Source organism: Lepisosteus oculatus, chromosome 26 (genome assembly GCF_040954835.1).
Source record: "Lepisosteus oculatus isolate fLepOcu1 chromosome 26, fLepOcu1.hap2, whole genome shotgun sequence".
Classification (NCBI taxonomy): domain Eukaryota; kingdom Metazoa; phylum Chordata; class Actinopteri; order Semionotiformes; family Lepisosteidae; genus Lepisosteus; species Lepisosteus oculatus.
The window spans coordinates 3,921,094-3,946,599 of NC_090721.1; the positions used below are offsets into that span (position 1 = coordinate 3,921,094).

Genomic DNA, 25,506 nt, shown 5'->3' on the forward strand with positions numbered 1-25,506 from the left:
ACCACTCTCCCATGATGCACTCGGGCGCGCTGCGGGGCTGCCGAGCGTGACGTCACCGGGGCGGAGGCGGAGAGGCTCGAGCTCGCCGTGTTTATTGGCGGCGGTCGTAGTAGAAACTGAGCTCGGCTCGCAGGACCGAGAGAGAAGAGAGAAATCCGTCATTTAAAACAAAAAATAAATAAATCCAGCAGTTGTATACAATGGGAAATTGCCATACGGTCGGTCCCAATGAAGCGTTGGTCGTTTCAGGTGAGTAACGGGTGTTTTTTTTTTAGTTACAGCTGTTTTTTTTCCTCCTCCCCAAATGCTTTAAAAAGTGCATCTTGCGAGAATCACAATAACCTGGTTTGGGGGGCAAGGGGTGCGTTGTACACCACTAATCTGGATTTATTCTGAATCTGGTGTGCATGTTTAAAAGTAGACTCGCTTATTTCCTGCGAACGCTTTGATTGAGCAATAGGCTTTAAACAATAAGACGTGGAAACACGCTAAATGTTTTTTTCCGAGCGTACGAACGCCAATGCCGAGTTCAGTGAGTGAACACCGAGTGCGCATCTGCAATGAACAGAAGCTAAAAAAAAACGTATTTTTTGAAGGTAGATAAAACGGAGCTGGATTTGTCCCTATGGTAACGGTATAATTATTTCTGATTATTAGATTCGTGGAAGACATCGAAACCATGCAAAGCCCCTTGATCCTTGCGTATGGTGTGTTTTTGCTGTCACAGAAATAAACTTCAGCACTTTAAATGTGAACGCGGATGTGTTCATGTACTCAATGTGGATGTGTTTAGTGTGTAATACAGAGGGAATCGGTCGTGAATGGGCAGCACGTGACTCGAGCAGGGCAAACGCGTCGCTACGGTGTTGCAGCTCCTCTTACTCGGTAAACATGGTTTTATTCGGTACGGATTAAAGTCCCTGAATTCTGTTTCGTAGCTCTTGTCCCGTTACTGGTCGTCCAGATCTGTCCTGAGTGTTGATGGCGAGGTGAGGGTATCGCCCACCGTCGGAGGACGGAGGGCGTGTTGTTTTTGTGTACAGCTAAACAGGCGACTCCAGGGGGCGGGCTCGATGGCCTGCAGTAGGTGAGGTCTTCTGTCTTCTGCTCATTGAAACAACTGCTTGCGGTTCTTTGACATTTTCTATTCCTGCTTTTTACGACGTCTTAAGAGTTAACATTGGCTGTATTCTGTTGGGACTTGTCCCATTGCAACATGTTTAATGAACTAAAGCAAAATACGCTTTAGTTTGAGCAGTACAGCGATCTTAATAGAAAGCTTAAGTACACCCATAGCCACAGTTCTGCAGTTTCTGTGATTCGTGCAGTTGCACAGTCAAAGGGTTTCAGAAACCCGTTTTCCTCTGCTGTGAGTCTGCCGTGAACTTAGACATCAGGATGGCATTTAGTGGCAAGTCAGCTCTGGAGTTTACAAAATTCTTTCCCTATGTGCAAGGGTTACCTGCAAGTTGGCCTTTTTTCCCTGTTTCACCTTTTCAGCGTGAATGCTGCTCAGCAGGATTGGAGTTGTCTGGTGCAGGAGGCCTGTCAAGGAAAATATTTCTGCAGGAAGTGGGTTTGGAGGTGGCCTGTTGTTCTGGCCTGAAAAAAAAGTATAGGACACAGTGGCCTAGACAGAGTGAAGAATTTGAATGAAATAGCTGAAATACAGTTGGCTCAAGATTGTGGGGAGTTACCACTTGGTGGTGAGTTTTCCTGTAAGAGAAGGGTGGATAATACTGGTGTAAAGGCCAAACACGCCACAGTTTCTTAAATTCCACGAGCCGTTATTGTGAAAGTTCCTTATGCTGGCTCAATCCACATCACTTCTGGCTCAGTCCTGGTGCAGCAGGGTTCACGTGAGCATTGTGGGCTCAATCCATCTACAGGTTCCACAGCCTGTTTATTTTGGATAATCAGAGCACACACATCTTCGCTGGTACTTGTCATCTGAGTTTATTTCCACAACAATCTGTGCCTTTTCCTTCCCTTACCTGCGTGTACATATAAGAATGGATTTGGGACGTGGAGCATTTTTCATTTAGGAGCGTCAGTATGTACTGAAATGGTCATGGGGGTTTTCTATTCTTGAAGCTTATCAGAGATTTCCACATGCCTGCTGTAGAAGTTTAGTAAAAGACCCTTTAAAATAATGAAAACAATTAGGTCACACTATCTTGTGTTTGGCTTGTACTTAACAAGTCTTCAAAAAGTGCCAATCTCAGTTTTTAAAGCCTGGTTTCCACTTTGTGAAAGATTCGCATGGTTTGGAATGAACTAGTTTCCTGGCACATGGCACTTCTGCATACTGCGGTTTGCATAACAGGCATGAAATACTTGGACACATCTTTGCTTCTCTTTTAGAATACGTGAAAGAAGGGAAAAGGCAAAACCATACTGACATTTCCTTTGCACCTTTTTAAAAATGACAGGCAGTGCAATAGGCAATGTGTCTCCATGTTTCTGAAAGCATCCAATTGCTTGACAGTAAAGAGCAAAAGTGGCCTGAACTGTATTCAGGAGGTCCTTGAACCTCTGACGCAATGATTTTGCTACCAGACTTGTTTCTCCAGAGTGACTCAAGACACACGAACCTCTTTAGTTAACAAACGAATGACTTTAATCAGCAGGTTTGAAGGGGAAAGGACGCTGTTTTGCTGTCACTGTAATGTTTTGTCTTCACCCGCCCCGCTCCAGTTCACCTTCCAGTATGTCTTTGGACTGTGGGAGGGAACTGAAGCACGTGGGGAAAACCCACGTGAACATGGTGTACAAACCCCATACAGATAGTACCCAAGGTCGGGTATCGAACCCAGTGCCCCAGCAGTGCGAGGCGGAACTTCTGACCACAGTGGCACCCCATGGTGTAAGAAGTTTACTGACACCCGAAGCATTGCGATTCAGTTTACGCATGAGTGCAGTAAGTTTTCTCTTTATTGATGGATGATGGACCAATCAGAAAAGATTCTGACAGCTTGCAGATCTTTCTGTGTATCTGTGTTTGATATGGATAAAAGTGGTTTATTTCCTGTAGAAAAAGAAAAACAGCCTACGTCAGAATTTTGTAAGTCAAAGGCTTTTTTTTCTTACTATGATGTAGTGTGGCCCTTCAGCCATTTTTCAAGGAGCGAATGCAGTTGTCGGGCTTCAGCTGAGTGAAATCGAAAGGTTCAGGTTGTTAGTTTTTTGCAGTGGGGGCTTCATGTGTTTAAGCTGACACAGGGCAGCTCCACATTAAAGGGATGAAAATCTCTCTTCTTGTTGAGTGTTTGGGTGTTGGGTGTAGGTCTGGCTTTCTTCCATATTCTTTGTTACAAGTTCCTCCAGCCTGAACAGCGTTGCTGGGGTTGATGGCACTGTGCAGGAAGCAGCTTTTTTTAGCTTCCCACTTCAGTCTGTAGATGCCTGGAATTCCGTTTGGATTGGGGTCATGACAGCCTCACTGAGGCCTGTGTTTAATGAATGAAATATTTGACATGGGGCTGGAAAGTCAGTGTAGGACATGTGACAGTTAAGGACGCTGATCTCCACGGCCAGGCTCTAACATGAGAAAGGATGACAGACCTGAGGAGTGTTAATCAAGGTAATTTATTCAGAATAGTGTAGCTGTTAATCTTCCCATGTTTGACAGAGTTCAAAACAATTAACGCTAACGTGCATGTTTTTTAAAAAGTAAAAAATGTACACCCTTCTATCGGTTAAATAACTACATTTGTGCTGCATATACCACATGAGTCACTTGTTCATGTCCAGAGAACTATCATGCATCTCATTGAAATCCTGAGATGACCCCATGAAACCATTTTATACCCCCCCCCCCCCACACACACACACACACAGCCTTATGGGAAATGTAGTTTGTTACATTTGCTTCTCCTAAAGACTACAAAAGTGTTGCAGATCTGGCCCGTTATAAAGGTCCCTTATGACCTTGCCCAGTATTTGATCAACAGACCTAGGCAACAAAATTTGCTCTGCTACTGTACCTCTTTAATATAACTATGCAGTGTTGGCCATTGCACTCTGCCTGTTGTTCCTGCTAGACTATCTCCCAGCGATCGTGGTCCTGGCACTTCCTGTGCCAGCAGCAGATTAGCATCCGTGGCTGTTCTTCGCAGTCTGCCTCACTCAGTGATTCCTTCCATCAGAGGAATTAATCCTAATGCGGGGCTGGCCTGGGATGGGAGATCTCGCTTTCCTGCCAGCAGTGAAGGCTTTCATTTGTCATGTTCAAGTACCTTGCTTGAGGTGGACCCTGAGGGCACTGCTGCGTAAACAGCTAAAAATACAGAGACAGCCTGAAGTGGGGTGCACATCCGATGAACAGACACGACACCTGAGGAGGGTTTGCAAAGATGACAGCAGGCGAGTGTGAAGCAGAATGGGTTTAGCTTCGCAGGGAGCATTTAGAGCTGGTCTCCAATGCTCTGTGCACAGATACCTTTCCAGGAGAGGGGTTTTATGGTTATACGGGGGATCGTTGTTGTCTCTGTCATGCCTGACAACAGGAGAGTGTCTGGGTATCCAGAAGGAAATAAACCCTGAATGCGAACAATGGGGGAGGAAGACCGCAGTGTTACAGTCGAACCTCGTCACTGTTTTGCAGTCTGTGGAGTCCAGTGCGTCACAGCTCCCATTTTACAGCAGCACTTTTGGGGAACTGGAGAAGACTGCCATTGATCCTGGAGATCTTCTTTACTGAAAGACCACAAATGATGTTGTAGTCTAGCTGAAATTTGGTTATTAAGGCAAAGGCTTGAGTAATGAAGACTCACCTTTTTTTGAGGACCCTCCTGTTTTTGTTTGCAGGTTGTGTGCTCTGGGATCATAGGGTGTAGCCTGGGTTATGTTACTAGCCTACTGTGACTGTTACTTCCTCACCAGGACTGGGTGGGATAATCCGCCTGGGCCCTCTGGGCTCAACACAGTGCCCCCAGTGGCCGCCTGGGGGCTTGCAGGCATGTGTAGCTGTGAGTGTGGGGCAGTGTCTCTGGGCTCAACACGGCTCCCCCAGTGGCCGCCCAGTGGTGAGAGTGGGGGGGGGGGTTGTGTGCCGCCTGTGCGGTGCTGAAGAGACGAGAGGCTCAGAGGTGGGCGGGTCAGAGGAGTCCTTCTTTTTTGAGACTAGCCTGTTTGCTGTGTGGCGATGCACCTGTCAGCTGGTGACACTAGCAGTTGTAAAACTCCTGCTTTGCCAACTGTGTGAAATGCAGCGATCTCCTCTTGCAGGGCTTAATGCCTCTCCCGTCGTAAACCTACAGGCATTCTGGATCGTGATGAAACGTGAAACCTGTGGTTGTATTCAGATTTGTGCCCTATTTATATGTTTTCCGTGACCTAGTTTTTGTGCTGCATTTTCTCGTAGACCAATTTTATTCTGGCTCGAGCAAACATGGTTGTGCAGAAGGTGGTTTTTGTTTCTTTCCGGTACCTGATGTGCTCTAGTGAGCGATACAGAGTTGGGATGGTGAAATGACAGCTGATTTGCTGGGCTGAACTGTGCCATGTACAGCCAACCATAAAGACCACTTCCTGTAATTTAATCTATATACAGTTTTGCCAGATCATTTCAGTCTGCACAATAGTGCAGACATTCATGGTGCCCGGCCCAATATCTGTAAATCACAGCAGCACGGTGGGAGACATAAATCAAGACTCTTCAACTAGAGTTAACTGCTGTTCTGGGAATGCCCAGAGCCTTCAAAGTATACCTGCTTGGTCTGTAGCCCTAAGCCATTTTCAAAGGTTTTGCACATTCGCGTTGACCTCTGTTAAATCAGGGTGCGTGTCTTCATGTCAGGGCATGATCCGTAACTTCTGGAGTTTTGGACACTGACCTTTTATTGTTGACGCAGGCGTGGGAGGTAGTTATCTTTCATGTTGTCACGGCTTGAGAAAAATAATATTGCACATACAAACAGTGGCCACGTTACAAGTGTAATGTTAGTCATGTACTGAGCCCCTTCGTGTTTGAGGTGTGCAGAATTGTCACAGCCCCGCCTTTATTCTTAAGTACCAGCCTTATTGCAGTCATCTTGGTAAATGCCATGTGTTTTAATGTGTTTCTTTCATGTTTAGAAAGATATTTTGACCATATTTTAGCAGATTATTTTAAATGGTGAATTCTCACACTTGTATGAGAAGACAAAAGCATCCTATCACTATCCATCAACCTATTCATTGCAGCTCTCGTAGCCGATCGACCCCGGTAACTCCGACGTTGGCTCCGAGCTGCAGCTGTGACAGTCACATGCAGGAGAGAAGGGGAGGGCGCTGACTGGACTGGACTGGAGTGGAGACAGACAGTCCTGGTGTCCTGGGTTGGGTCTGAACTTAAAACCCAGCGCAGGGATTGAGTGCTCGTGAATAGGACAGGGGTGAAACTGGATTTGAAAGCCTTTCCGACTTTATCTGGGCTCTTTTTATATCTCTCTCCGTTCTGTTTCCTCTCCAGGTGGTTGCTGTGGTTCTGATGAGAAAACGTATATGGTGGGGGGCTGGGCTTGGGCCTGGTGGTTTATTTCAGACACACAAAGGTAAGATCCCGCCTCCCAGGACTGAAGATACGCCTTCAAAGAATTAGGCCTTTTTATATCAGTTAGCACACCTTGAATATCAGCTTTAGAACAGTCCTGTTCTCTTAATTTACAATCTTCATTAGTAAAGGTAATTTCTTAAGCCTGCCTTTGTATCTTTTTTTTAACGTAAAATTAAGAAGAAAATCCGTAACGGAGACACGCAAGTGTAGAACCGTTTAGTTTGCAAAAAAGCAGAAATCTGCCATCTTGTGAAGGTTTGCGCATTTCCTTCTGTTTGTATGAGAGAGAGGTTAAAGCTAAAATGAGCTTTGAATGACCAAGAATTCTAGAGCCTCCAAACATCAATTCCTTTGGAAATTGACACACTCGTAGGCTGTTTCGGATTAACAGCATTTCATGATAAATGTAGCAGTGAAGTACAACAGTAGGCTGTTCCAAATGAAAAAACAAAACAAATTCTTTAGAGAATTTCTAAAACCGCTCATGACACTAAAGGAAAACGGCATCAGTGCATGTCAGGCACTGCTTATAAATTAAATGAAGGCACTATCACCTGCTCATAGCAACTGTGCACTTTTTGATTTGATTTTATTGGTAATTGATATTTGAACCCCCTGGTCACTATCATTTAGCGTTTAGTGGTGCCAATATTTAATTATCCCACAAAGGGAAAAGGTACTTGAGGAATATTTCTGCCTGTACATGAATATTTACTTTTTTGAAGTTATGTGAAGTCCAATATATAAAATAACCTTCATTTTCATGTAGCACATTTATTGTTTTGAGGTCTACTATATGTGCACTGGAATCAGTTATTCCTGTAGAAACTAAACACTTTTTTCCTTTTCAACTCTTTGCAATACTAATGCGCTCTGCTTGCCGGGTGTCATGCTAACATATTACTGTCGCCTGGCGCGGTCTGCGATCACAGCGCCTCTCCTGGGGGCAGAGGGAACTGTCACGCTCTCGTCTTCTTAACTTAGCTCACTTGGCAAGTAGACCCAGAGTCAGCTGTAGACGGATGGCTTAAAAGGTTCGTGCCACTGGGGTCTCTAATCGGAAATCCCAATTTAAAGAGGGAACGAAAATTCTTTTGTGTCAATGCACTTCAGCATAAAAAGTTGAATTTTGTAAAAACAAAATGGAAGCATTGCACCAAGGGACTGGGAGATCCTGTTAAGTTGGCAAGGATGTGCAGTCAGTCCGGGTTCTTGTTCCTGAAGTGAAGTGGGAAGAGATGATTTGTTAGGGAGAGCCTTGACGGTTTGCACTACATGCGACATGTCTGAGGATAAAAGAATAATTATGCTGATTTGTAGGCCCCATGTTCACTTAGCATTTTTAAATATTCTTGAAATACATTTCTCCTCTTAGGGGACAAAAAAAAAACATATCGAGAGAACAGGCACAACCATGCAAAGCCTGTAGTGACATGGCAATGGGTAATAGTTTATCTGTGTAAGTGAGCCTGCGATGATATGGTAATGGATAATGGTTTAAAGTGTTAGCGTTGTTTTTCAATTCCGACCTCGTGCGCCATTCATGAATAGTGTTCTACTGAGGGATTTGTGATCAAATGAAAATCAACCTTGGAATTCGTCATCAAAGATTGAGAATCCGTGGCATTAATGATTTGAGCCATCCCTTTGTTTGCTTGGAACTAACCACTGTGTTAGTAACTGCTTGGCCACCAAAGACTGCTCCAAGAGATTTGCCAGTTTGACAACTCTGGTTACGAAGGGTATTTTTCTCTTCCGATATTAGGCCATATAATCGCATTACAGTCCGACTGGCTGTCGTACATTAATGTCACAGTTCACTAATGCAATAAGCCAACAACAGCAAGGATGACTATAGCTTCTTAGGCTGTCGCCTAAATTATCCTGGCATTAGAATACCTCCAAGGAAAGGCAATTAATCTAAGAGTCATTATATGTTTTAAAAAACAGCCATTGTGCATGGAGATTCCTTTTTTGTTCATCGTGCGTCTTCCACCTGAAACAGAGAGGCCATCGTCTGAAGAGTGAGGTCAAGCTGTCTCTCGGTGCAAAGAGAATTATACTAGTGCAGAGACTGCCTTCAGAAACCAATTTAAATGATTGGAATATCCTTGCACTGTTTCCAAGTCTCCCTGATTTAAATCACTGTGAGACAAAGAAGAAATCAATAAATCTTTATAAACCCAATCACAAGGCTGACCTGTGAGTTTGTTTTTGCATATTCTAATTCAATCAACCAATTATCTACTGAAGAAAAATGTTCAATAACAGTTCCATTAAAATAATTCCAGTCTTTCACATCAGGAATATTTAATAAAAATCATCACACAGGTTAGATAGAATATTAAATATTTAATCAGTGCCCACTAAGAGTTAACAGTTACGATGCTTTTGAAAATGAAAATGTTTAATTTAAAACTTGTACATTCAGAGTTGAACGCAAATATAAAAAAAATGCAAACTAAAATTCTTTGGCGGCTAATTACGTTGCTTTGAGGTCAGTTTACAGTAAAAGGACAAACCATGTGGCCCAGAGAGGAAATTAGTTTTTCATCTGATTTGCTGTTTACAGTAACAACAGGATTGTTATTTTTAGGATTTTAAAATAATCCCAAATGTTTGAAACATAGACAGCAGCCAGTTTGGGATTAAGAACAAGGAAATGGCATACAGTGTATACAGCATCTCCTTAGTTCAAAAAAGGAAAGGCAGCTTGCTTTCAAACTGTTTGACTGGAGAGAAACTCTGGTCAAGCTCTGAATAGAAAAGAGACTGTCAGGTTTGATTTGTGAGATCACTGCTGTGCGACAGCGGTGTGATTTGAGTCTCCTGAACTTCTCATTTCTGCATGACTCCTAGCGGTCCAGAACACCAGAACTCAAAGAAAAATCTTTAGTGAGGCTTAAAGGATAGATTGAGATTGCTTGAACCTTTCAGGATATCTGCTAATTTGGCTGTAGACCAAGTATAAAGTTCTTTTCTCCCCATTGTTGGGTTTTGGCAAAAGACCTTTTAGTTTAACTTATTTAGATCATATTTCCTTGCAACTTTCAAGTTTCAGGAACCTCACGGGCGAATATGCTGCCCGCACAGCCGCAGATTAAGTCTTAACTAGGACTGGACTCTGCGTGTCTGTTGGTGCAGGAGGAGACAGCCAGTTCGAAAGACCTTGAGTGCAGTATAGCTCGAACCCGAGGTGCATCTCTCCCGGCCATTTTTGGTTCCTTTTACTGGAAACTGACCCATTCAATGTCTCTGATAACGGCTCTGTGTATTTGCTGTCCTGCTTCCTCATTCTACTTCCTGCTGCATAGAGTGACTCTGGAGGTTATGACCATCCTCTGTCGCTGCGAGAATATCGAAACATCGGAGGGTGTCCCCTTGGATGTGACAGGGGTCGCTCAGGTAATGAACCAAAGAAAGAGAAAGATGCTAACTGTTTCTGCTTTTTTTCATCCATACTCTCCCCTTTGCAGCTGGGAAGGTGCCACTAATGTTTTTTCAGCTTTTGAGCTTTGCAACTCCTGCCTTGAACACTCCCCATGTGCTTTGGCAATGCAGGTGGTAATGTATGCTTAAAAATAGACCAAAAGGGATTGCGCCTTGATTGGAAATTTATTTTATAGCAAGGCATCTAAGGGAATCGTTTATAGATGCATCAGCGTTGGTGATGTTTAAGCTTCTGGGCTACAAACCTGCGGATTGAAGCGAGTTGAATATGGAGTCTGTGTGGCAAGACATCCTCCTCATTGACAGTGCACTGGGCTCCAAGGCTTTGGAGTGAAAGTTTTTTTTCCTTTCCTTCTGGCTTTATTTGGAAGATGCAAATGTTTTACGTTTTCCACAGGATTACCCTTGAGATAATGACCCTGCAGCCCAAGTGTGAGGATGTAGAGACTGCCGAGGGTGTAGCTATTACTGTCACTGGTGTGGCACAGGTAAATGCACACATTCTGGGAATGCCTTTTTCAGCTACCTCAGGCCCAGCCTCTTGCCAGCTTCCATAGAAGCTGAAGTAGTCAGTGGACGTTGTGTGGCAGAAGGTCAATAATTCTCCCAAAAGTTTAATGAAAATCCCCAAATGGTCTTAACATGGTATCGGCTTTGCAGTTATCTTATCTACTTCTTTACCCTTGCTTTAGAAGCCTCCATCTTCAAAGTCTAGATGGCAGTACCTGTTTTTTTTTCTGAATGGCAGTAGAGCTTTTCATTAGAATCTAAACCATGTGCCCCTTTTGTCATTGCCGATTTTTTTTTTTTAAATGCTAGTTTTTGAGTGCGAGAACGATTTGGGAAAGGCCTGCAGTGAGTTAGACAGTAGGGCTTTTTATTGAATAGAACGAACACAATTTTTGCTGAGAATCATTGACCTTTAATAATATCATGGTCCTTCTGTGCAGAATATTGTTGTGTGTTGCGGGAGCTGTACTCCAGACTGGAAAAAGAAATGTTTTTGTTGAAGAAGCCTTGAACCGTTTTACTGCATCCTGATGTGCTTCTCCGTGCTGCTGTTGTGTGTTGCCAGTTCTCTGGTTGTGCCTGTCCCAAAAAGTTTACAGTGTGCCAATTAGAGAAGCAAAGTTCTTGGAAGTTGGGAAAGAATCCACCCACTTAGGTTCTGCTTCACTCTGGATCCGGAGCTGAATTCAGCAACCTAGCAATTGTCTTCGTTTCTCAGCAGGATTGTTGCACAGATAGCTCCTCGGTTACATTATGCCGAGCATTAACAAAATAAGCCTTTAGCATCAACAGAGTAGAAAACGTGTGCATTTGGAAGTTAAGTGTGAAGCTCCCTGTAACAATAACCATGAAATATGTTGGGGAATTGTAATCTTAAATGGAAGCTACAATCGGTTGCTTACCTGTAATGACCCAGCCTTGGAATGTGACAGAAAAAAATTGAAGCAGAACATAAACAGGTGTACTGTCTTGCTCAGCCCAAGCAGAAGGTAGGTGCCTTTTTTGGCTCTTTTAATGTTTATGACTTTTTTTTTTTAGCAAGGCAGGTATGTTCTGTGTTTTTGCAGTATGACTGTCCCAAATCATTTTGCCTCAAGTGATGAGCACCTACAAGCCATGCACTGCAAATGATACCAGACAATCTGCTTATTGATGCAGAGCCTAAATGGAACCCATTACAATCCCCCCCACTTATTTAGAATTTAAACAGCAACATCATAACTTTTATCATCCACTTTCATTGCATTCGTATAACAGGGACTTAAATAGAAATATGCTGGCATTTTATTATACCCTTATAAATCATGCTAAAGATTCATACCTCAGACACTTAGAATATTTCTTAATATATAGTGGAATCTAAAAATTAAGGAATCTATTTATGGTGATTCCTGAAATGCAGAACGTATGCTGTCTGTATCATTTCTCCTCATAATCTGGTTAGTAGAAGGCATTATTATACAGTAACATTAGAGAATCAGAGTTTCTGTGCCTGCCCTAAAAACAAGTATTACACACTAGTGAGATGGCTTGTAACCTGAAATCTGTCCTCTTGCACTCACCAGCTCTAATTCGCCACCACTGATTTTCTATCCAGTTTGCTCAAAGGAGCCCCTGTGCAGGGTTGTCCTCAGCTGTTTGGCAGAGAATGCGCTCCTTGACAGACTTGCATGCCCCATGTGTCTGTAGCATGTTCCCTCGTGTGCACATTGTCATGCAACCATGTGCAGCTGTTTCTTGATTTTTTTGTTGTCATGTATTTGAGGATGTAAAGACAGCCAAGTGAGGATCCGGTTTAATGTTTCAGTTTTGACGATGTGGAAGACCTCCCGAGACATGGGGGATGGTCTGTGAGAGACTGCCGAGTTGAAAGAACATTATAATGGTGATCAATAAACAGGGGAGCTCACATCTGTGGCCCATATGGTTAGTCCAACCCAAGCAGATTGAATGCAGCACTGATATTGTGTGGAGCTGTAATGTGCTGTCTTCACTGGACACTTTCATATGTCCCCAGAGGATGTGTTGCTGGGCAGTGTTTCATGCTGATCTGAGATTTGCGGAGCCGATTTTCCGGTGTTGATACATTTGCCTGCCAGTGTAACAATGCCAGTTATGGCTGGAGTGATCGTTTGCCAACTGCAGCATCACAGAATTCCAGAAATTCCTAACTGGAATCATTGCTTTGCTTGGTATCCTCTGCAATAAATGTGGGCATCATTTGTTGTCGTCTGCTGCAATAGAACTGCAGGGAATCGCAGGATCTTGTCCCTGATTAGGACTGGATGCCACAATCACTTGACACATTTGTATGATCAGTAACTTATCGCTGACTGGTCAACACTATATTGCCACAGAAAGCCATCACACTGTTTCCTTGAAACCAAGCTCCTGTTTTTCAGACACACCCTGCTGCTGACAGCTTCAACATTAGTAAAAGTCATCATTTTCAATATGGAATTGGTCAGGTGTCGTTATTGCTAATTTAAGACCGCTTCATCACTGTGATGTGTGGTGCTTAATTAAAGCTGGTTGCTTTATTAAAATGCTGCTGCTCAGAAGTACCTTGAACATGCATAAACAAGACAACAGTTGTATTTATGTCTAAAGTAATGTTAGAAAAGCAACAGCAAAAAAGCACAGGGATTTTTCATCCATTGAAAAACCTGAAACCTGTAAATTCTGTTATGGGTTTTGAGCTAAATAGCTTTTTCTTGGCATCGGTTAAGGGATTCTTTTCCTGTAACAGATCATTTAGCTCCCGTTTTCTGAAAGCCAAGTAATAATGCTTGATTCATTTGAGTCATCCGAGGCATGACTTTTACTGTCCACAGATATCAACTGCAGACCAGCAACACCCTAGGCTCAGACACAGCGGTCTCTCACAAGGATGAGACTTATCAGATTAGTTTTCGTTACACAGAAGCCTGCTGTAAGCAGATCATTGTGAAAGGTTAGTGGAAAAGAGCATTCTTCTGTTCCCATGTGAAATCCGTTCTCTTTACTCATCACAAGTGGAGAGGATAATGCCTCCGTAATCTTAAAGGAAAATGACTAATCTTGGAAGGAATGTTATGCTATTGACCATTTTCCTGTCAAGAATTGGGTCTTAAAACAGGGTGGAATGGAGGCATAGCACTTAGTGTTACTAATTATTAGTGGCATGGGGAAATAGCAATTAGAAATTGCATGCCGGGTTTGATCCCAGCCTACACTGCCTTCCAAAGGTCATGCTGGTTAGGTTGATTAGTGTCTATGAACATGTGAGAGTTTGCATACAGATGCATTGTGATGGACTCATGTCCCATCCAGGGTGTTATCTCAACAAGCACCCTGTGCTTCTCCGACAGGCTTCACTTTGCTGCTGCCATTATTCTGGTAATGTTCGTGCTGTGTCTGTGACACATTTCCTTGCTAAATATGCAAATCGTGCTGTGTGAGATGTGGCTTAGACCTAAGTGGTATATTGATTCTTGCACTTTGTCTCATTTGCTTACTGTAAAGCTTCTCCACGAGTGAACTGCTGTTTGTACAGGTTGTTCTCTAAAAGCAACCAGTTGTCCATCGCTCTTGACGTCCTCCAGACCAGCAATCAGCCTTCTCATGCTGTACCTTTACGGTGGATTGCATAGCTGCCACACTTTTTGTTTTTGTTTGCACTACCCGAAACAACAGAACTTAAGCACGGTTGCACTGGGGCTGGAACACAGTGCCTGCCACTAAGTAGGAGTATGTCGCCCACTTGATTGTGGAAACTGTTCCCAATCGGAGAACAACGGATAATTCCCGCTGCAGGTTTTGGCCAACCTGCTCAAGAATCTAAAAGAAGTTCCTAACAAGAGTAGGCTGTTTGGTTTTATTCTAGCCGCCTGTTGATCCTATGATCTCATCCAGATTCTTGAAAGAAGCCAGGGCATGGGCTTCAGCAACATGGCTGGATAGCTTGATCCATGCTCCCAGAAGCTCCAGTTTTAATGTACTTTCCACTTGTTCTGTGGTTCATGTTTCACTGATTCTGAACTCCAGTGGGTTGACATGTTGAATGCCTTTGAATCCCTTCATAGTCTTCTCTGTTCAAATCTAAAGAGATTCAGTTCTTCCAGCCTGTCAGTGTAGGGCATTTCTTTAAGCCACTACCTGACGGGTTTGATCTGGACCTATTCAAGAGCGGCAAGATTATTTTGCAATGTACTGTATTCTCAAAAATGAAAAACCCCATTAACATGACGTAGTTACATTTAAATTCCACGCCCAGTCCTGCCTTTTATCTAAATCTTTCTGCAGAAGTGGAAAACAAAATTGAGAGAAACCCACTGACTCTACCATCAGACTGTCATCAGTATAAATTAAGACAACCACTGGTTTTTAATGCAGATCTCCGTGGTACTGCACTAATGACATGACCCTAATTGAGCATCCGTTCATTATCTCTGCTGTGCTCTTGTTTTCTATCCATTAAGAAGATCTCAAAAGATTGTAGGCATTGCCTCGGATGCTTTCAGCCTTCAGTTTAACAATTAGATTATGTGAAACTTTAATAAGGGCCTTCTGAAAATAGAAATTTACCATGTCATTTACTCTGTGTTTATCTATTGCTGCTGTTGCTTACTCAAAGAACTCAGTTCAGTAAGATCTCCTTTTTCTAAACCCATGTTGACTATCCTGTAGGAATACTGTTACCATACATATAATTAGCTTGGTTCAAATCTTTGGTTCGTTATAACTCTGTTGGTATCTTATTGGGCAGCATAGTGGCAGAGTGGTTAGCATTGCAGCCTCCAAGAGCAGGAGTTCTGGGTTCAGTTTCTGGTGTGCTGTCTGTGTGGGTTTCCTTTGGGTGCTCCAGTTTCCTCCTGCAGTCTCAGTACATACTGGTAGGTTTATTGGCTTCTGTGAAAATTTGTGCTGGCGTGATTGTGTGTGGACGTGTCAGTCTGTGTGGTGCAATGGACTGTTGTCCCATCCAAGGCGTCCCCTGCCTTGCGCCCATTGCTTGTTGGGATTGGCTCTGGCTCACCTGTGACCCTATATTAGATAATACGGTTAAAGAATGGATAGATGCTTGGGTGGTATATAATCAAAATTATAACTACAATTGCTTGGTTTGGTTCGGTTCCCCTTGATGTAGATGGGTGCCAAATTAGTCATTTTCCATTCAATGGGTATTGCTTTTCTTTGCCATTTATGGTCCGTCAGGACAGGAAAGCCCCGTCAGTAGAAAAAGTCTTTGAGCTCTGGATCTGGGCTTCTTGCCACTTGCAAGTAGGAGAAAGGGGTGGTTTTGAGTGAGCAGTGATATTAGACTACAAAAACGAGGACCACACTGGTGTCGCTAGCCCCGGCATTAACAGTTTGCCAAAGAGCCCGGTATGCATTGTGTGCCACTAAAAAAACTAAACCTCACCCACATTCAGGATACACACTCTGCAAAGTTTTCCTGTGCAGGAAGTTTGAACTTCACCACAATTATTTTTTCATTGAATTTTAAGTCATTGCTTGTATCTGAATTTTATTTATATGAATGCTTCTTTTTCATAATTGACATGCATAAAATGAATAATTGCATCTAATGAAACCATACTGTATATGCACACCTTGCATTTTACAACCTAATGACATCAGAATCCTCCACATGGCTGTGATCATTATAAGTGCAAAGAGGCCTGTTGGGATTTCTAAGTCCTGATACCTGTATATGTTGTTGTACAATGATGAAAACATTCTTGCAATTTCTGAGCACTTTTTACTTTTATTTCACAACAAAAACAAATTCAGGATATAGAGGGTTAAAGTGACTATTGACTTGTGCTGATGATAATTCAAACATGAGCAATGTATCTAGATAGACAATGCTCCATTGACCCTAAAGGAACAGTCTGTTTTAAAGAAGAATCATTTTTCAAAGCTTGTCAGATCTCTGGAGGCCCACATGCTGTGTCTGTGCAAGTGGGGGGTGGTTTGGATGAGTTGCTACAGCCGGGGAGATCCCAGGTTCAGATCCAAACTCTTCAATAGAACTGGCTGGACGCAGCCCTCAGCACAGGGGGCACAGTCAATAGGAGATCACACAGGTCACTGTGCAAAATTCCTGCAGTGAATGAGTGGGTATTATACAGGCCTATGTAAGGCACGCCCCACACTTGGGTGTCAGGTTGTACTGATGGAGGCTTGCTCAGGCTGCATGGTTCGGGATCACTGGAGACATGGAAAGGTGCCGAATGAAAGTTAAACTCAGGCTTTCAAATATACATACTTGTGCATGAGGCTTCTTTTTTTATAGCCAGTAATGAAATGAAAATCTGTGATTCCATAAAAGAAAAAGGCCCTGTAAATTCATAACAAAACATTAGTTTGTTTCCCCAAAACACGGTTATGCTGGCTTGAATGTAGAATAATTTGCCAGAGATGTTTCAGGTGCTAGCAGAGAAGATCCCTTGCCGAATACCATGTGAAGCTGATGCAGTTTAAGGTCATCCAGAGCTGTATTGCATCAAGGATCTTGAGTGTGCACTTGGTTATGAAACAATTTTTTCAGCTCCCACCCCCTTCTGTTTTAATTTATTTTGGATTTATTCAGAATGTTCTTTCAAGGCCATTACATCGTGCCGCAGTCTGTCTGTACCATAGCCTATGTTCTTTACCTGAATCCTGTTTTTTTGGTTATGGCTGTTCTGAAGCCTGTGATGGCAAGAAACGTCTGATGTTTTTGCCTCAACGGAACAAATTGCTTTTTTTTTTTTGCTGCGTTGGCTGCAGACCGTAGACATGATTTACATGTCTGGCTCAGCGGGAGAACTGGTACCAAGTCCAAACAGCCCTCCACACTTTGTTTGAGAATGGCTTGTGTCTACATTGCAGAAAAGCACAGATGTCTTTGTTAGTACTTGTTATTGTATTGTTTTTTACATATCAGTACTACATAAGATGTCTTAGTTTTTAAAAAAATAGAAGGGATCAAAAAGCAACATTTTGTTAAACCAAAAGCTGATAACACATTATGTGTAAAGATGTTTTTGGTTCAGGTGCACTTCTAGCATTTTGTCATGATAGCCTCTGTAATAAATCACAGGGTATAGAGATTTCTATCCCTTGCTTGGGTACTTTACAGTTTATGAAGTTACGATTTTAATAATGTTCCTTAAAAATCCTCTTTAAACTGTAATGACTTGAACATTTGTGCTTTTGCCTTTAGAAGGCTGTCAAAGTGTATTCCCAGAATTAGGCATGTGTGCTGGGTCTTGCGTTCGTCCCCTGATCTGTCATTTATCTCATTTTGCAGGTAAAAATAATGACAGAAAACGAACTGCTGGCAGTAGCCTGTGAGCAGTTTCTGGGAAAATCTGTCCAGGAAATTAAAAACGTTGTTTTGCAGACCTTGGAGGGCCATTTGCGTTCCATCTTGGGTAAGTGCTTTCCTGCTCAGTGGAGTGTGCAGATGTTCAGCACGTCATGTTGTGACACCATGCGTGTTACATTTGTGTAAGAATGTTTCGCCTTCAGAACGGTGATGCCTTAAACCCGTCATTAACAACCCGTTACCTCGTGGTAGAGAGGATGATACAGGCGTTCTTTTCTCTGTTTTTCACCTCGCTTCTTTTGAAGAATTTTGGCAATCTAGCCTCATCGGGTAGAAAGAGATATATTTAATTTGAAACCAGTGGAAAGTGAACTGGATCTTCTGTTCAGGGCCGCAGAGTGGGTTTTGCACTTATTCCGAGGACGCGCTGAGGAGGTAACGCTTAGCGTGTCTGTGCCCTGCACTGCCCAGGTACTCTGACGGTGGAGCAGATTTACCAGGACCGGGATCAGTTTGCCAAGCTGGTGCGGGAGGTGGCAGCCCCCGACGTGGGGCGAATGGGCATCGAGATCCTCAGCTTTACCATCAAGGTGGGGGTCCGGCGACGGATGGGAAGAGCAAAGGGGCCGCGCCTCCTGAACCTCGCACGTTGTGGGCTGTTGAAATCCTGAAAAAAGCGACAGCTCTTTGATGAACTTGCTCGGGTTGTTGCCGATGCAGAATCCAGCACGGCTGTTTTGGACCCATTGCAGTCTGGTGTCCATCAGCAGCCTCTGGAAGGGTGGAGTAATAAGTGGGTTCTGATGGCAGAATCCTGAATAAAAAAGACAAATATATAGTTTCCAGAATCCAAAAATATGATTTGATTTTTTTTGTTCACCTATGCAAACAAAAAATGCACATTTATGCACTGTTCTTTAAGCTACAGGGTCTCTTTTTTTACCTAGTACTTATAAAGGCCCTAAAATGAAGATACTGCTTCTTCTGGATTACAGTAACATTTGTCTTGTGGTGGCGCTACTCTGAGCCCTGTGGTGATGGTGGTTGTGAAGACCAGCTGTGAAACGTTGTGATGTGCGTCTCCTGCAGGATGTGTACGACAAGGTGGAGTACCTGAGCTCCCTGGGGAAGACTCAGACGGCTGCCGTCCAGAGAGACGCGGACATCGGAGTGGCGGAAGCTGAGAGGGATGCCGGAATAAGGGTGAGAGACCAGGATTTTAGTCTTGGCTACGGATAACTGTATCCCTTGTACGGCATGTGTTCTTCTAGTGAGTCTTTTGGATAATACGTGGTCCTGCTGTCATAACGAGTCTTATTAAGACCATAGTAATTGCAGGATGGTGCTATGTATGATCTTTATTACAATATCAGCAAAGTAACAAGACTGTAGAGCTTTGAAGGCACCCTGGGCTGGAGATGATTCCAAGATGCAGATCTTGGGATTTTTTCATTTTCCTGTTTTGCATGTGTTCCCTGATTCCTCTAGCTCATTCTACTGGCATGTGCTCTTGTCCCAGTACTGCTGTTCTGTTGTCCCCCCCATAGGAAGCCGATTGCAAGAAGGAGATGATGGACATCAAGTTCCAGGCTGACACTAAAATGGCCGATTCGAAGCGAGAACTGGAAATGCAGAAAGCTGCTTTCAACCAGGAAGTCAACACAAAGGTATGTGAAACCCGTGCTGGGGTTGTGGTTTGTGGGTTTCGATTAGCTTTGAGATTCATCAGCAAACATGTGTAGTGTGAAGTTTTTTTTTTTTTTGCTGCTCAGTACTCTGGAAACCCTAATTTTTTGTTTAGTTAATCTTCTCCTCCATAAACCATATAATGTGCACAGGATCAGTTGGTGACACAGTTTCTTAGTGTGGGTCACATCTCCGTGTGATTTTAGTCTAAGCACTTGAGATTGATTGGTTGGACTCAGCACAGGGGGGCTGATACTTCTGTGTTTTGAGCTGTAATTTGCCTGGCTGCTGCACCCCACACCGGATAACAGTGCCTGTCTTGTCCGTGTGGGTTAGAAAGCAGAGGCCCAGCTGGCCTACGAGCTGCAGGCCGCCAAGGAGCAGCAGCAGATCCGGCAGGAGGAGATCGAGATCGAGGTGGTGCAGCGCAAGAAGCAGATCACCATCGAGGAGAAGGAGGTAGCCAGGATGGACAAGGAGCTCATCGGCACCGTCAAGAGGCCGGCCGAGGCCGAGGCTTATAAGATGCAGCAGCTGGCTGAAGGACAGAAGTGAGTAGGGCTCTTTCTCAGTGTTCCTCACTGCTAGTGCTCAGTGGGTTCAAAACTGAACGTTGCCCTCTTGGGTTATTATAGTTATCATAAGCCATTTAAGAGTTTGTGGTGAGTACTCTTTAAAGCACAAGTGTTTAGCTTATCCGTTGCTGCTGTTGCTTGCTCAAAGATGAGACGCACTTTTTCTAAATCCACGTTGACTATCCTGTAAGAATGGTATTACCACACTGATGATTATCTTGCATATTTCAAATCTTTGTTTTATTATAAACCTATTGGTATATCATTGAGCCGCACGGTGGTGCAGTGGTTAGCATTTCTGCCCCGCAGCGCAGGGCCCCTGGGGTTGCAACCTGCACAGAGTCTGTATGGGCTCCCTGTGTTTGTGTGGGTCTCCTCCGGGGGCCCCAGCTTGCTCCCACAGTCCAAAGACCTACTGGTAGGAAAACTGGCCCTGGTGTGAGTGTGTGTGTGGTCGTGTCAGTGTGTGTCCAGTAATGGACTGTTGTCCTATCCAGGGTGTACCCTGCCTTGCAGCCATTGCTTGTTGGGATTGGCTCTGGCTCTCCTGGGACCCTGTTTTGGATGAAACGGTTAAAGAATGGATAGATGCATGGAAGGTATATCTTTGAAGTCCAGTCCCGGGTATCTTCCGCCTTTTGCTTGCTGGGATTGGCCTTGGCTTCCCCGCCACCCTGAATTGGATAAAACAGTTAGAAGATGTGTGATGTGTGAAGATGGGTAGATGAACGAATGCTTCTAGCGGGACTCCTGGAATCCGCAGAGCCGCGACGGGAAGTACTGATGAATGTCTGTGTAGAGACACGCCCTCTCCGGTCGGAGCTGCACGAGCAGTGCACAGACGTCGACTGTCCTTTGCTTTGCCAGAATCAAAAGGGTGCTCACGGCTCAGGCCGAGGCAGAAAAGATCCGGAAGATAGGAGAGGCGGAAGCCGGCTCCATTGAGGCCATAGGTAAAGCCGAGGCTGAGAAGATGAGGCTGAAGGCTGAAGCCTATCAGCAGTATGGAGAGGCTGCCAAGACCGCCCTCGTCCTGGAGGCACTTCCTAAGGTAAGGTCGCAGCCAGCGCTGGAGGCAGTGTTAGTACACACTTTGCAAAAAAGATGCATGCTGCTTTATACCTTTAAATAAAGCATTAATATTTGACTTACCCTCTGTTACAGCCCTAATATATTTTTTTCTTTATTCCTTGGTATATTAAAAGTAAGCAATGCCAGAATGGACCAGACACAAACATAGTAGCAGCTGGTTCCATAATTATGAAGGTAGCCAACGCAGAAGGCTGATACAAGCACAGGCGCTACTAGGTTAACTGGCCTGTTGCACTCTATCGGGGTGCAGGCTCATGGAAATACGCCATCAGGTTCTACATTGGTATCGTCGTGTCTGTATCGCTGGTGTTGGGCGGCTCCCGCTAATGCTCCCAAGACCCGGCATGGGTCTCTTTCATGGAATCCCGGCTCTCTTCCCGTCCAGATCGCTGGAAAAGTGGCTGCCCCCCTGGCCAAGACGAACGAGATAGTCATCCTCAGTGGAGACGGCAGCCGGGTGACGGGCGAGGTGACCCGCCTGCTGGCGGAGCTCCCCGTCTCGGTCAACGCGCTGACCGGCGTGGACTTGACCAAGGTAAGAAAACATCAGGGGGCTGACCGCAACACCCCCCCCCCCCCCAACGTGTACGCAGACTGTTTGCATTCCCACTAATCGAATTTGTGGTAGTCTTGATGGAGGGATGGATTCAGCGGTCTACTGTTTGTTTCTGTCTATGCTGAAATTTTAGTACTTATTCATTAATAAATAGGAATATTAACAGGATTAATAGGAAGCAAGCACTGCATGTGTTAACGAGGCCCCGTGTACAGAAATGGGGCTCTTCTGATTCTGTATTGCTTCAGCAGTAATGGATCTGTTGATCATAAGGTTCTGGTCTAATTCTGAATGATTGCTGAAACAACATGTTCACCATCTCTTTAATACCATGTATTTCTTCTTGTTCGACAGATTCCCTTACTCCAGAAAATAACCAATCCACAAGCATGAAAACCGAGCCCTCGTATCTCCTCAAACATGTCTGTTTTATGCACTCTCTCACATCGACTGCCTTCAAAACACTTGAAAATTGAGTCTTTTCTACAGACAAGTGAATTTTTTTTTTCAAACCTCTGGTGCCTTATTTTATAGGACCAGAACGTATGCATGAAACACTTCTCCTTTTAACTTTACTTTTCTTAAATTTAGATTGTTTAATGGGGTTTTAAGACCAATTTTAAAAAGCTATATGAAGCGGGTATCGGAAAATATCCTCACTCGTCAGTCTTCTGTTTCCTTACAGTAACAGGCCTCGAGCTGTAAAGGCGTCTGTGCTGAGCGTGTCTCTGCCGCTGTTAAGGTTAAGGAGGCCCTGTGTTCTGTAATGAGTACAGGGGCTGTATCGAATACTTTCTTTCTCCCCCTCCAGTTATGCCTCTGATTTGTCAAATGTAACAATTTAAAGTATGCCACCAACTTTCTTACCTAGATTTCTAAAAAAGTGATCCAAAGTCATTTTTTCTAAGACGTATAATTTTTATTTCCCAGACGAAAAGCCATTGGATCCCAGCACTCTGCCTGTCCGTTTTAAGATAATTGGTATTTGTGAAGAATACTTGCAACAGAAATTATATGGTCATTTCATCTTTGCACCACAGTAGATGTTGCGCAGTTGATGGGCTGAGTCACTGCTACAGTGAGCTGTGGTGAATTTGGTCTAATCAAAGTTGTTTTTGTATCCTTGATCTCAGGCTGTAGCCCACACAAGCTCCTACTGGTTGTGTTCCCAAATGGAAGATATGACCATAACGCTGTGCTATGCCAAGTAGTTTTGATGTTCACAATGAGAGGTTTGTACTAGTTAGACTGTGGAAGGTGAGGTGCTGAAACTCTTCATCATCCAGTATGTGGATGCAAAGAAGAACAGATCCATGCTTTTAAATTCTCCCAAGTTGTACTTTGCCCAACAGCAGAGAATGTAGATGAAGACAATGTCTCAGTGAACACGGATTCATATCATGGTTGTCGGAATAATCTGTGGAAGCATTTGGGAATTTCCAGGGGAGCACATGTGTTGCCTATTGTATGTTGTAGGTCTGGGCTATTGATTGATTGATTCCCTGTGTTGTTTTACCCAGTGTATCATTGTTGAGTAATCCAGCTCGATGAAAGAGGCTGTATAACTTTTCCAAGCTGGGTCCCCAGAAAATCGGTGCTCATTTTCATTTTAGCCTGCCCTTGAGGTAATCAAATTTAGCTTCATTTAGCAATTCGGTACAGTAATTATGATTAAGTATCTCCAGTTTGTCTTGTGCTGGTGATGGAACGGGCAGCTGAATTCTTGCCCCTCATTATTATTATAAGAAAAACTTGAAGGACCCTACACGGGGAGATTAAGCATTGCCTTGAGACCTGTGTGCCGCCTGGTGGATAAATACTGCATTGCAACTCAGGATGTGGAGCAAAGGTCAGGCATCAGAACCAGGCTGAGGAGTTCCATGGCACAGTGTACACAGTCAGCCTCCATTCCAGAGAGTAGGTAGCCGGCATTTTCTTCATTTCTGACAGCCTGCACTCATTAGTAACGAACAGTCATTCTAATCACTGTACTCAGGCAGCTTATTGGTGCCATATTCCTGTGGAAGTACTGATAGTAGCAGTTATTGTTCTCGAGCCACATCTCTCACTGATGAACAACAGCAAAGATTATTGGATGCCAGCAGACTCAGAGTGGGCATAGAACAATCTGGAGATTCTTCGATGGATTTGGATTTCGATCTTAGTGAAGGGATATGAGCGGAAGCAGGGATTTATGCCTACCGAGAGGTAGTCCAAAATGTGGAGGGGTGGCGAAGAATTTTATCGGGCTGATGGCCCAAAGGTGATCTGCATTTTCTGTGGCACGTTACTTTTAGAATGTTTTTATTTGTTAAGTACATTTATGTTTTGAAAGTATGGAATTATTTAATCCATTTCTGCCACCACTGTTCTTAATTCTCTTTAACAGACCCAATGTTCACAAAAGCAGTCACACGCATGCCAGACTAACATATTCAGTCTTGTTAAAATGAAAGACCTTTCATTTTTCACTGTTGCAGTGCATTCATAGAATTGTAGCCTTCTTGGTTAGTAAGCATGCAGTAAACCATGATTGTAATATTTTTTGCTTTAATGAAGTATTGTTAAGTTTATAATTGGTTATAGTCTCTTCCACAAACAGGAATCTTACTATAAGAATGTTTTCTTTAAAGGCTCTTAGGACCCATTACTAAATCGGGAACTAACAATTCATTGCTATGGCAGAGAACAGGAATCGGTTGGATTCGATTATTTAATAGGCCTGAAGTACGTGGTGGCTTTGCATATTAAGTGTTTAAGTAAAGACTTTCAAAACGGGGAACCATCAGGCACCAGAGGAAGGCAGGTCTGAATTCTAAACCTCAGCCACACCACCATAAATTTAATCAAAACTTCTTGGCATGCAGGTATTCAAAAAGCAGCTCCGTGTGTATTTTTGTGTGCTTGTCTACATCTGTATATAAATTAACATGTAAAGCCATATAAGGAAAAATCAAAAGGCCTTAAACGGAGCTCGAGACAGAATCCTGTCAGGCTCTCCACATTCTTTATACTAATACAGAACAGCTAATCAGATTGAAGTACTAGAACTTACTGTATACAACATCTAAGCTTTAACAATTTAAAGGAGTGTATCTTTCTACTTAACTGTTTAAATATTATTAATAAGATGTAGTTTACAGCTTTTTTCCACTTACATAAATGGTATAATAGACGCTTCTTTGAAGTATTTGAAAAAAGAGTTCATTTCGTTACGTTTCTTGTTTTACGGTTTTTCTCATGTTGCGCCTGAGCCTGTGAATAATGCTAGTCAGATTAAAGTACTGATAGTTTGTTAGTCCAGCTTTCGTACTGTGATTTATCAGCCACAAAGGTATCAGCAGATTGTTTCATATAATCAATCAAACCAATCTTATCATATATCTTGTGGGGTTGCCATATAGTATATACATCTGTAAATGTCTGTGTTGTCGTATTTCTCTTTGTTTTTATGGATTCACCTGTCATGTTGTGACATTGTAGGCTACAGGATGTCTTGTTATATTGCTGTCAGACGTTTTATATTTTTAAAAAGTTTTATTTTTTTATGTTTCTACTTCAACCACTGGAAAGCCCAAACCACTAAGCGCCTAGTTAGTTTCACTTCTGAGATGGTCACGGAGTCTCTATCCGAGCTGCCCAGCAGATGCTAGAGACTGGCCGGGTCGAGTGCGGTCTGAGCCTTGCCTGACCATGTGGCAGGACTCTTCCTGGCTGAGGTTTCACATCGGCTTGAAATAAAATCCCATCCCAGGAGAAGCAGCTGAAATCAGCCCTGACGGGGTTTTTTTCTTTCAATGAC

The 25,506-nt window shown here is 43.4% G+C and overlaps 1 protein-coding gene across 2 annotated transcripts; it reads left to right on the forward strand.

The window, feature by feature from the left end:
• The first annotated feature begins 60 nt into the window (after positions 1 to 60).
• Positions 61 to 25,473, forward strand: LOC102694252 (flotillin-2a). Of its 2 annotated transcripts, none has more exons than XM_015367690.2 (11): positions 61 to 249; positions 6,455 to 6,536; positions 9,853 to 9,943; positions 17,778 to 17,901; positions 18,267 to 18,385; positions 18,885 to 18,998; positions 19,343 to 19,462; positions 19,818 to 20,032; positions 20,924 to 21,107; positions 21,534 to 21,683; positions 22,059 to 25,473. In XM_015367690.2, the coding sequence occupies exons 1-11, from the start codon at positions 201 to 203 to the stop codon at positions 22,095 to 22,097; spliced, it is 1,287 nt and encodes a 428-aa protein (XP_015223176.1). In that variant the 5' UTR covers positions 61 to 200; the 3' UTR covers positions 22,098 to 25,473. The 2 variants fall into 2 exon arrangements, with proteins under 2 accessions (XP_015223176.1, XP_006640903.1); XM_006640840.3 differs by lacking the exon at positions 9,853 to 9,943 and adding an exon at positions 10,386 to 10,476 and having other exon boundaries at positions 62 to 249.
• Positions 25,474 to 25,506: the final 33 nt, after the last annotated feature.

Bases quoted from the DNA above. Each gene is read 5' to 3' on its own strand.
- LOC102694252 (XM_015367690.2), top strand. From the start codon at position 201: ATGGGAAATTGCCATACGGTCGGTCCCAATGAAGCGTTGGTCGTTTCA. The intron at 9,944-17,777 runs GTAATGAACCAA...CTCATTTTGCAG, and splicing joins ATGTGACAGGGGTCGCTCAG to GTAAAAATAATGACAGAAAA. The intron at 17,902-18,266 runs GTAAGTGCTTTC...TGCACTGCCCAG, and splicing joins CCATTTGCGTTCCATCTTGG to GTACTCTGACGGTGGAGCAG.